The following is a 12,725-nucleotide window of genomic DNA, read 5'->3' on the forward strand; positions in this document are numbered from 1 at the left end:
ACTCAACCATGTCGTAGCATTTTCAATTATAAACAATATAGTGTGAAGTGTACAATCAATAATGCCCTACTCCCAAACTACTTATTTTCAAGGATAATTATTCATGACAACCCAATTAACACTAATTTAATTAACTAATTCATAAAACTAAAACTTGCCTTAACCAATTTCCTTCACATTACTCAATTTCCCAAGTAAGGCTTTTGTCTCAAATATTTTATGGCTGCATCTAACGTCTCGTTAGACTGCCTACGTACCCTAAACAGGGATCAAGCCATTCGTAGTTCACATAGTACTTCAAGCATTCACAATAATTATATATGAAAGTAATATGCCTAATCAATTTAAAGGTGTCGATAGAACTCTCAATAATATGTACGATAAAAAGGAAAAGATGCACTCACCTGGAGTCCACGCTATGATTCTCTAGCGCACGCATCGAGGCGTCCTGAATGATTTGTCCCTGCCACGAAGTCCAAAAGTGGATGGAAGATGGTCAATTTTGCTCACGAAGCCGGCGGGTGCCTAAAACTTCCCGACGTCGATTCGTCGTCTACGGTGGTCCAACGGGGTCAAGGTTGATTGGGTTTTGCTCCTGGGATGATGGGCTACAAAGCCCAAGTGGTGGTATCGGCCATCGCTTTGCCGATTTGCCGGAAAATCGAAAAGGGTGGCCGGAGCACCATTGATTTTCGTCAACTTTCGTGGCCTCAAACCTCCACATCCCATGGTTAATCAAGGTGGTTCTTGGGTGGGTTTTGTAGAGGGGAATGAGAGCTTCAAGATGGTGGTAGTGGCATCGAAAAACTCCACCGGAATTGGCCGGAATCGGCCTTGGAAGATGGACTCGCGGTGGTGCGGGTATGGGTGCACGGGAAGCTTTCCTCCCTTTTTTTTTTTTTTTTTTTTTTTTTTTCCTTTTCTTCTCCATTTCTGATTAGGCTTCCCCCACAAAGTGGGGATTTAATTTAAATAAACCCTAACCTTGAATAACCAATTTCGAACGTCCGTAACTATACCGTTATAATCCGGACTCGCAAACGGCTTTCGCCTATACGTTCATACCAATGAGTACTACGAGGATATGCTAAAAGAATAAGTCTCACATCTCTCAAGTCGATGGTCAACGGAAGTCAAAGTCCTTGCCTCTAGGGCAATTTCGTAAATTCATGTTTTTAAAACAAAATAAAAACGTAAAATTTGGAACGGGTTGTTACATTTTCTACCCTTGTTTCTTGGATGGTAGGAGATCCATGTTCATCCCCAACTACATTTGAGGATGCATTTTCGAACACCGACGTATGACCAACTCTTTCTTGAGGTGGATCTTCAAATAACACCCACCCTTTCCAAATTTCCCAACAACCGTAATGACTAAAGGGTTTCAAGTTGTCCTCCATACACAATTCATCCGCTTGGCGTACTTAAAAAATATAATTACAAAAATTAAAGGAAATTAATTTATGAAATTAAATGTAATATAATTAAATATTTTAAATAATATGTGAAAACACTTACTTCGTTGTAGTAATTGGCTCCACTTTCATATTTGCTTCAGGCCTTTAACACTGCTTGATGCCATTTATTTAAACTTGGATAAAAATGTTTTTTCCATCTTGAAGAACAACTTCCGTGATTTCAGGAATTCGGTGGAGTGGTGCCTTTGTAGAACTCATAGTACTTTTTGGACGTACGAGTCCAGACACCTTCACTTCTTTGATAACTCCCTCTCACACTACTTTCCGAGACCCATCTATAAGCCCTGCAAAGAGCTTCATCTTCTTTTTGGGTCCAAACCCTACCTTTCATTGAAGATGTGCCCATTTGAAAATTATTGAAAAAATTGAAGGAAAGATTATTGGAAGAGGTAAGAGAATAGAATGTGAAGAATTGAAATAAAATGAAGTGAGATAGTATGGAATGATCAAAATTATGTGAGAAATAGTGTAGGAATGACATAGGTATTTATAGGGAAAAAAAATAGAATTTTTTATTATTTTTTAAAAAAAAATTTCCGAAAAAAAAAATTCAAATCCAACGGTAACCTGGCGTCATGTGCCGAGTAGCCGTTGGAGTTCAAAATTTAAGCCGGCCTGGGGCTGGCTGGCTAGCTCGTTTGGGCTAGTTGGTTAGCTTGATTTGGTGGTTTTGGCCAGGTAGGGCCCACGAGCCCTTTGGCCTAGCCCTCAATTGGAGACAGTTTTCGTGTCATTTTAAGCTATTTTTAGCCCTTTGACCGAGTCAGTTTGATATGACCTTAGCATTTGCGACAGGGGCATGTTGTCTGAAGAGAGGTTTTCCCTAGTAGTGTTAGAGTCTCTTATAGCAAGCCAACTATGATTGGAGCAAACTGGATTTAAATTAAGCCATATCCTAGCTAATTTAGGGTTAGGCCCCAAAACAATGAACTATTATTATAACATGACACGTGGCTCGGGTGTTTGTCCAATCTAACGTTGCTTTTTAATTGAGTTTACCATATTGTTACAGTCTTAGAGAAAGAAACGTCAGAGAGATTCATGCATGTGTAGAAGGTACGTAGACAAATTTTTTGAAGGTGAAATAGTATATTACACTATTGTTTGCCAATTTATAGTCATATATCCTTTACTTTTGGGGCACGATTCCTACCCAACCTCACATGCTTCAACTCGAATTCTGCCAATAGTTTTTATTACGATGATATATATAGCTTTGCTAAGCAAAACTCGGATCTCCCCAAATTTTATCCAGCAGAAAAACCTTGGCAGTGATAACTATATAACAAGCATCATGGATTAAAATGTAAATCAATTTTAACTTCCTAAGTCCTACGATCCAAATTATGTAACTGCATATATTCGTAATGACCAACTTCTTGCGATGAACTTTACGTATTAGTACCAATATGTGTATGTTAAAACATTTTATGAGTTTATAATTAAACTTGAGTTGGGAACTTCACCTTGATACCATGAAGGTAGCAATTTTGGCGTTAATAATCTAAACTAAAAGTCCACATTAAGGACTTATGACAGTCCCTTTTATATTCAATAGGGACTAATCCATACCAGCATGTAGTGACTCTTTTTCTAGTGGTAACATGCATGAATGGATCTTTGAAGTGGTGATATGTGATCTTAGATCGTTCTTTCAGTCTTTCTTGGGATAAAATGGTGACTTGCCATCAAGCCTTGTGACCCATCTTTATTGTTACATACATGCACATAAGAAGGTAGTTAGCCAACCCTTGTCAATGTTGTCATTATCCAACTGCATGCCAAGTCCAATTCCTTTCACCGTTCAGCACTGACTCGCCTATGTGATGTGGATATATAAAAGGGAATTTTAACAAAAAGTTTTCGGTGATGTTTACTTTAACGAAAAATTACATTTTTACACTAAAAAGTCAATCATGGTACTATTTACTTTACCCTTTATTTTGTCCTTATTGTTAAAACTCAAAGTTTTCAAGCTATTTTCATTAGTTTTCCTTATATAAAATGCACGACCCCTACTTAAATCCAATGTTCCAAAAGACGCTAGGCACCAGTCGAGCGGTGGGCTGGAGTTTAGCACATAGGCGGCTAGGCGGGGTCTAGGCAGGCACCTAGGTGGACCAAACGAATTTAAGTAAATCTATTATATTTTGTCTAAATAAGTGTCTGTTTATACTTAAAATATATATAATTTCATCATTAACTATAAAGTAGAATGACATATATATTATGAAGTATTGGAACATAATGAAAACATGGGAAACAAACATATAATGTGTGTTTATTTAACTATTCAACAAGTCTCCTACAATTTATTGAAAAAAATAAAATACAAAATGAAAGTTATCTATTCTCTGTCTAAGTGAGTCACAACCTAAGTAGGTGCTTAGGCGGTCTAGACGGGTGCCTCATCAGGTCTAGGCGTCATTTCTTAATTTTTAAACGTCTAGACATTAATTAGGACGATGGTCATCCACCTAACTCCTAAGTGGTACCTAGACGAGAATTTTTAGAACAGTGCTTGAACCAAACTTAGGGTTTGTATCTCTTCGTCCACATGATACCTTATTTCGGCATTGTGCTTCTCTGAGCCACGCCGCCATTTTATGGGTTGCACATGGACCACGCAGCTAGTTCAAAGACTCGCACAGGTTTGTTCACCCGCGCACCTGAATTATGTGCATGACTTGAATAGATAGTGTATTGACTATCTCCACTAAATTAACAATATATATGTAGATATTGTATTGTTATTACATTGTGAATATGGTTAATATACGTTGTTAACGCGAATCATGCACATAATTTAGGTGCGCAGGTGAACATTCCTGAAGACTAACATTGTATGTTGTACTTGCCTATTATTGCTGTATAAACTCATTCCATTTAAGTTTATACTGTTCAAAAAATTAACCGATAAATTTCTTCCAATGTTGAGCACCTACTTAGCTTTGTTTATAAAGATTCATATACAAAACATGTATGTGTATGTTCATGAGTGTCCCACAAGACAATGTACATACAAATAATGAAATTTAAAAGGAAAAACATTAAAAAATTTATCCAACTTACTATCATATGTTACAATATAACAAAACAATTTTATATTTTAAACTATGATATTAATAAATAAATAATAAATACACTACAACATTAATTTTCTCACTAAAAAGTTAAATAGAAATTTTTTTAAGTTGCAAAGCCTAGAGTCAAATGTCAAATTATCAGAGAGACGTATTCTAACAACATTGATATTGTCTTAAACTTGTTAATTATTATCTGCACAATCGATAAAGCGTAGAATTTCATTACAAAATGACTCGGTATTAATTGAAATGAGTTTAGAATATTTAAAATTTTATTTTCTCAAAATCGATGTGGATTATTTCAAAAAAAAAATATATATATATATATATATATATATATATATATCAGCTTATTGCTTTATGTCATGTGGTTGGTTTTTGTCGGATTATTCGTTAGTGTTTTTACATGCGGAAGCATCACGTGGCTAAGTCATCCTGGGCTTAGTATGTTGGGCCATACAGTTGCACGCATCATTTTCTCAAATGGTCCAGCAGTATTGGGAGCTTCTGATGACCATGGGCCACACCTGGCCCATTGAGGATTTGTGATTGCATAATATTATGATTGTGATATTTGACTAAAGAAAATATTATGATTGTCATATAGTATCATGGTTGGTCTCCTGCAAAATATTGTGTCACGGCCCTTTTATAAATAAATTAATTAAATTAAAATAAGGTGTCACGTCATGTTTATATTTAACCAGACCGAAAACTTCAGTATGCTCGTGTTTATTTTATTCGCTAAAATAACACCCAAAAAAAAAAAAATCATAACAATTTTACTGTTAAATTGTATGGTAATTGATTGAAAAAAAATGCTAAAGACATTTTAGGTTTAGATCTTAAAATGTCCTAGCTTTTTTTTTTTTTTTCTCTGGCCTAAAATGTTAATTCAACGGTAGTGATTGGAAACGAAACTTGTCATACGTTTTGTGGAGTATAAGATGCATCAAACGATGCACACTTTTTAAAATAAAATAAATAAAATAACATTTAAAGATAATTGTCAGCTATTAATGAATGTAAGATCCACAAATAAATTCCATGTGTAACAATGACTAAGTTGCACGCATAATATAAAACATGGACTTTATTTGACACCCCCTCAAGTTGGCAAAATGTCACGTCTTTGTTTAATAATAGGTTACAAAATACAAAAATGGAAAATAGAAACTTATATTGTTATGGTAAAGATAATGATTTTTTTGTTAACAAATGATATTATTTACATTAAGGGGAGGGAGTAGGCTTAGCCTCAGAATAAGCTAGTAATAATGTAGTTTAAATTCGTCTTTGGTGAGAATCGAACCTAAGATCTTTCACTTACAAGTGAAAAGGAATACTATTAGACCTAGTATTAAGTGGCGGTAAGATAATAATATTTTTTTTTAACAAACGAAATTATTTAAGCTAAGGAGAAAGGGTATGTTTAGTCTTATAATGAGTTAGCAATATGTAATTCAAATTCGTCTTTAGTGAGAGTATAATTTAAAACCTCTCATTTATAAATAAAGAAAAATATCATTAAACCGTAGTATCAAGTGATGTCAAACCTAAGACCTCTAGATAATGATATTAAAAAGCTAGAAGCTACCAGCTCAATAAATATTAGTCTAAATAATTGTCAACGTGATCCAAGTTATCATTCGGTAGGTTGGGGATTTAACCCTTGATCTTCCTTGAAGGGTATGCAATTACCAAGAAAGTCAATAGAGGTGGGTCCAATAATTAGATAAACCAATTCTCAATCCAACACCATCCCTTCCGGATCATTTTAATGAGGATTATGGGAATTCGTAAATCATATTCGTTCATCGTATATTATGCGATCAGTTTTTATTAGATATTGTTTGTATTTAATTTTAAATAAAAATATTTAAAATAATTTCTGACCGCATAATATACGATAAACGGATATACGTATCTTTAGGATTCTTACAAAGTGGATTAGGCGAGGATCCAGATTCATTCTCAAAGACCCTTTAAAGCTTTCCATAAACATCATTTATAGTAAAACTCAAGTAATTAACAAAATAATTAAAAAAAGGCCAATTTTTTTGCCACAAAAATCATGACCAAGTTGGAGGAAGAGCAGAATTGTCACTGTGTTCAAAAAACAAAAAAAAAATTCAACTACTTATATTATGACACTTAATACACTGATATTTCTGGTACTCTAAAAAATTTGTCGAGGATAAAAGAAGATGAACATGATGATGAGTTGATGACTAATGGAGTAAAATCATGTGGCTAGTTTTGTTGTTGTTTGGTGTGTTGTGGGAATGACACATGAGGTTTAGGTTGGGCTGATTTGGTATTGCTGTGCTTTGATAAAAAGCTGCTTCTGTTGTACTGTGAGAATAAACAGCTGTGAAATAAAGCAGCAGAGTGTTTGGTAAATTTTTTTGTAAAAGTGCTTTTGAAAAAAAAAAAAAGTAGTATTATAATGTTTGGTAAACTTTTATGTAAAACAGATGTGAAAAAAAAGCTGGTTTTTCAAAGCTGGGTTTTGCAGCTTCTTGTTTTTGGCTTTTTTTTTACCCAAAACTGTGAAAAAAAGTTGAAGTTGAATGTTTACCAAACACAAAAATAGCTCCTAACTTTTTCTAATACCAATTTTTTTCAAAATCACTTCAGTACCAAACCAAGTTTTTGTTTGATGACTTTTGCCTTTGGTCCACTCACATGCCCTAAACATTATGTTGGGCCCCACACCAAGGTGAAAAGTGACTCTCCTTGTGCTTGTAATTTGTTCATCAGTCCCTGACACACACCACCATGAATGGGAATGAGCATCTATTGGCCACATTTTGTGTATTATTATTCCACCTCTCCCCTTGAGAGGATAGATATTATACTTGGATGCCTCTTCACGGAGGGACTTTTAAGGAAAACTAACAAAATTTTAAAAATACTTTAATTTTAATGAAAAATGATAAATAAAGGTGTAGTGAACAGTATCAGAAAAAAATAAAAATATGATTTTTCGTTAAAATTGAATAGTACTGGAAGTGTTTCGTTAAAATCCCCTTTAAAGTATTGTGTATTCAAACACCAAAAGGATCCTCTCCAAATCCTTTTGGTGAAGATCATGGGGATCCTTGAATCGTGTTCGTTTATCGTACATCGTGTATTCAATTTTTGTCATGTAATGTTTGTGTTTAATTTTAAATAAAAATATTTAAAATGATTTCTAACTGCACAATGTACAATAAACGAATACAACGAATCCCTGAAATCCTCACAAAAAGAATTCGGCGAGGGTCCGGATTCATTCAAATAGTACTCTATAGGTAATATAAGTGAGAAAAATAATATACCTTTTTTATGTATCTTGACTTGTTTTATGACATGTGAGGTATCAGCTTGCATACCGAACACTTAAAAAACAAATTCTCTAATCATATACTGTTAGACGTATTATGTGACATCCCATATTGCCCAGGGGAGTGATCCTTATATGTATATTCTCATCCCTACCTAGCACGAGGCCTTTTGGGAGCTCACCGGCTTCGGGTTCCGTAGGAACTCCGAAGTTAAGCGAGAAGGGGGCTTGAGAATTCCCATGATGGGTGACCTACTGGGAAGTTGCTCGTGAGTTCCCAAAAACAAAACCGTGAGGGAATGGTAAGCCCAAAACGGACAATATCGTGCTACGGTGGTGGAGCGGGCCCGGGAAGTGATCCGCCCCGGGCTGGGATGTGATAATTTGGTATCAGAGCCTAACCCTGGCTGTGGTGTGCCGACGAGGACGTCGGGCCCCTAAGGGGGGTGGATTGTGACATCCCACATTGCCCAGGGGAGTGATCCTTATATGTATATTCTCATCCCTACCTAGCACGAGGCATTTTGGGAGCTCACTGGCTTCGGGTTCCGTAGGAACTCCGAAGTTAAGCGAGAAGGGGGCTAGAGCAATCCTATAATGGGTGACCTATTGGGAAGTTGCTCGTGAGTTCCCAAAAACAAAACCGTGAGGGAATGGTAAGCCCAAAACGAACAATATTGTGCTACGGTGGTGGAGCGGGCCCGAGAAGTGATCCGCTAGCACGGTGGTGGAGCGGGCCCGGGAAGTGATCCGTCCCGGGCCGGGATGTGACATATTAACTTGAAATATTGTATACCAATACGAGTTAAAATTGTACTACGTTTTAATAATATTTTTTTTTACAAAAATAAGTTAAAATTGTACTCGTTGTCCCTCTTTTATAAATATATATATATATATATATTGCACATGTAAGTGACAAGTTCAAATTTGATAGATAACGAGTTTGAAATTAACTTATTTTTTTACCCTTGATGTAATATAACATTGTATTAAAAATGTAATTAGCATAAAACGTGTAGTGAAGTTTTACATATAATCGTTAATTCACTCGTGACAAACTGCAACTTAATATCGAACTGACTACTAAATTTTAAGTAAAAACCGAGTGTTGCTTGATCAACTCATCATGTGTAACCTATACCCTTGAGTTAAAAGAAAATCAAAACCCCCCAAAAAAAAAAAAAAATTAAATAGCAGAAGGAGGAGCTTCCCAATTACCCAATGCTCCAATGACCCCCAAAATAAAATATTCAGAGAAAAGCTCGAATCTGTAACTTCAGTATTGCAATTCTAGTTGCAATTCGACAGATCTGAAAAAAGCTCCAGCTTCCTCTCTCTCCCTCTCTCTCTCTAACTTTCTCTCACGTACGACGTAAAGGTGAAACAAATAACAGCAGCTCGATGACTCGCTGTCTCTCTTTTCATCTACCACACTCTCTCTCTGCACCATTAGATCTCACACTCACTCTCTCATTCTCTCTCGCCCTTCCACTGCATACAATTTGCTGAAGAATCAGAGAGATATGGTGTGAGAGGCATAGAGGAATTGGCCGGGGAGCGATGATGAACAGGAATGTGAGGGAATCTCTGGCCGGAGGGAGGAATTTTCCAATGGGGTCGCAGCACCGGCGCGGTCAGAGCTTACACTTGGCGGCCAAGGACTCCGACGATGGCGGCTTGGATCTCTTCTCGAAGAACCGCCGCACTCTCTCTGTAACATCCTCCGACGAGTCTTCCGACGGTACATTTCTCGTGCTAGTTAACCGTTTTCTTCTTGGACAGAAATGTCCGTTTCGCTAAGTAGGCCGTAAAATCGGTTATGATGCGGAGGGCAGTTCGGTCATTTTAGTGAATGATAAGTGCCTGAACCGACAACGAGCCTATAGGATTTGTCGGGATCTTGTCCCTGAGGATGTAGATTCTCGATTTTGTTAACCGCCCAACGGCGCCGTCGCCGTTGGTAGTTAACCGATCAAACGGCGCCGTTTTGAGTGGAAGATTTATTTTCGACAATTGAGTTGAATTTTGGATTAATTTGTTTTAATTGATTTGATTTTTTGCAAAAACAGTTTCGGTGAAATTAGGGAGGCTGTCAGTTGGATCGGCCAAGGTGGGAAGAACTGGCATTGATGATCTGTTGTCATCTACAGATGGCGGAAAGCACGATTACGACTGGTAAGTTTAAAACAGTTTAGATTAGATTAGAATATCGCTCGAATAAAAGAAGATATCTTTATTCGTTTTCTCGTTGAACCATTATTATTTCTTACTGTTTTCTGATTTATATGTCTCTGTACATCTCTTCCACTGCATCATGACCCAAATAATGTGTTGTTGGATTTAATTTTAGTTCACATTCTATTATTTTTTTGCGGCGGAGATGTCAGATTCAAAATAATTCCTTGCTTGATTAGTTGGTCAGGACAATGTGCCCATCCCCTTGCACCCATGTTCGAATCCCCCTCCCCGTAAATTAGGATAGTTTAGAATATTGTCTCGTCAAAAAAAGGACATAGTTCACATGAGGAAGATGATATCAAATCTTGTGAATTCTCAGTGCATCTTGTAATGTCAGCATTTCAAAGTTTCCCTGAAACTATCCACATTATAATCCGATCTGGTTTTTTGCGGCATATACTTCGAGCCAGAACTCCAAACATTTACCATTCTTTTGTTTGAGTCTTGGCAAATGGATTGAATGAAATGTCTGTCTGTTTAATTCTATTATATCAGTCAGTTGCCGATTTTAACCAATGGGTTTGGATTAGCCCGATTTTTCGGTGAAGTATGCTTTCTAGGCTCTATTCAACAAGCTTTTGGATAAACAGATGCGAAATAGTTCGATTGAAAGTTTTGTATGATGTCCAATACTGTTGGTTTAAATTGTTATACTCGTATCTGATTTTCATTACATTTTTGTGTTATCAGGCTTCTCACTCCTCCTGAAACTCCGCTTTTTCCTTCGTCAGATGGAAGTGAATCTCAACAGACCTTAGCTCCTCCAAGAAAAAGTTTAAGTAGACCCAGTTCTGCAGCTAGGCCTTCAAGGGTATGTCTTTGCCAGCTGACTTCATCCGCGTAAATCGTGAATTTCTGTTAAGAGATTAGATAGCTTCGTCCAGATGAGCAAGAAAACTTTATGCTGAGGAAGTTTACTTCATTGTTTTCTTAATTTGTATTTCTGTTGCAGCTTTCAGTTTCGCAATCCGAGAGTAACCATTCGTCCAGACCTGCTAGAAGCAGTTCGGTGACTCGCTCTGCGACCTCTGCCTCAGTATACAACAACTATTCCTCCAACAGATCCTCGAATATCCTTAACACGAGCTCAGCTTCAGTCTCGTCTTACACCAGACCCTCCTCCCCCATTACCCGCTCTCCGTCTATAGCAAGACCTTCCACTCCAACCTCTCGCCCATCGCTGTCACGAACCACAACTCCTTCTAGAACCCGTACAGTTTCGACCACTTCTTCCGTTGAGAAACCTCGACCAATGCAAAGCTCATCAAGGCCCTCAACTCCGAGTAGTTCCAGGCCACAAATTCCTGCAAACTTGATTTCACATGGTTCACGACCAAACTCTCGTCCATCTACTCCCACTCGCCGGAGTTCGTTGCCTTCCTTGTCTCGAGCATCAAGTCCTTCACCTTCAGCTGGTCGTGGTGTTCTGTCAAATGGGCGCAGTTCAGCACCCTCATCCCGACCAAGCTCCCCTAGTCCACGGGTCCGTCCCCCACCACAGCCAATCGTTCCTCCTGATTTTCCTCTTGACACACCACCAAACCTTAGAACAACATTACCAGACAGGCCAATATCTGCTGGTAGGTCCCGTCCAGGTGCTGCTTCCACAATGAAGGGGAAACCAGAACCCCCAGCTGCCACGATTGTGCCAAGAAGACAGTCATCACCCATTGTCTCAAGGGGAAGACTCACAGAGTCCCCTTCCAGGGGACGTGTACATTCCAATGGACGCCTTCCTGATGTTCATGAGCCTCCTCGGAAGTCTACACATATCCCTGATCTGGGTATGCGGAAGCCTGTGAAGACTTCAACACCACCTGCAGACAGCACTGGATTTGGGAGGTCTATCTCAAAGAAATCCCTCGACATGGCAATCCGACATATGGTATAAATCACTTTCCTTGGCATCATATGATAACTTGTTCAAATTTATTAGAGAATTTTGGAACGAGTTAACAATAAATTCTAATGCTTGATCTACTATCTGATGTAGGATATAAGAAATGGATCAGCAAATGCTCGTCAGCTTTCAGGCAGCACCCTCTTTCCTCAGAGCATTCGATCATCCACTTCCACTCCCAATGCCCAGTCTGCACGCCCATTGAGCACTCCAGTATCTGCCCGCATTAACGGAAGCCACCAAACCAACGGTAACGGATTCACCTCAGAGAATGGACACATAATTAATAGGCTTTTAGAAAACGGGAGTGAAGTAGACAGCGGACGATACTCTGCAAAACTGAGTGAAGTGGACATCTATGAGAGCTCGCGTTATGATGCCATATTGCTGAAAGAAGACTTGAAGAACACGAACTGGCTGCACAGTGTGGATGATAAACTCGATCAAGGACCGATCTTTGATAGTGGATTCGAGCATCTGCCTGAACCCTACGGGCTCTTGTAACACATGACTTGAGCAAGTGGTGTTAATTATTTTTTTTCTTCTTGTTTTAAGTTATATGGTTTCTTAATATGGGATGAATCCTCTGTAAAACAAAAGCATGAAGAGCCATTTACTTGCTTTTTGCAGTGAAATCAATGCATTTTATTATTGTTGGTCTTCAATGTATTTGCAATTAGCTTCCTAAATTG

General features: G+C 37.8%; 1 protein-coding gene across 1 annotated transcript; it reads left to right on the plus strand.

Annotated features, from left to right (window-relative positions):
• The first annotated feature begins 9,058 nt into the window (after positions 1–9,058).
• On the plus strand, positions 9,059–12,698 carry LOC103930232 (mucin-5AC). The gene is made up of 5 exons (XM_009339525.3): positions 9,059–9,636; positions 9,965–10,070; positions 10,824–10,944; positions 11,086–12,018; positions 12,127–12,698. Exons 1-5 carry the CDS (start codon positions 9,456–9,458, stop codon positions 12,535–12,537), a joined length of 1,752 nt encoding a protein of 583 aa, XP_009337800.2. The 5' UTR covers positions 9,059–9,455; the 3' UTR covers positions 12,538–12,698.
• Positions 12,699–12,725: the final 27 nt, after the last annotated feature.

Source organism: the organism of the source record quoted next, unplaced genomic scaffold (genome assembly GCF_019419815.1).
Source record: "Pyrus x bretschneideri cultivar Hongxiangsu unplaced genomic scaffold, Pyrus_bretschneideri_v1 Contig2, whole genome shotgun sequence".
Taxonomy (NCBI): Eukaryota; Viridiplantae; Streptophyta; class Magnoliopsida; order Rosales; family Rosaceae; genus Pyrus; species Pyrus x bretschneideri.

Bases quoted from the DNA above. Each gene is read 5' to 3' on its own strand.
- LOC103930232 (XM_009339525.3), top strand. From the start codon at position 9,456: ATGATGAACAGGAATGTGAGGGAATCTCTGGCCGGAGGGAGGAATTTT. The intron at 9,637-9,964 runs GTACATTTCTCG...TTGCAAAAACAG, and splicing joins CTCCGACGAGTCTTCCGACG to TTTCGGTGAAATTAGGGAGG. The intron at 12,019-12,126 runs GTATAAATCACT...TATCTGATGTAG, and splicing joins ACATGGCAATCCGACATATG to GATATAAGAAATGGATCAGC.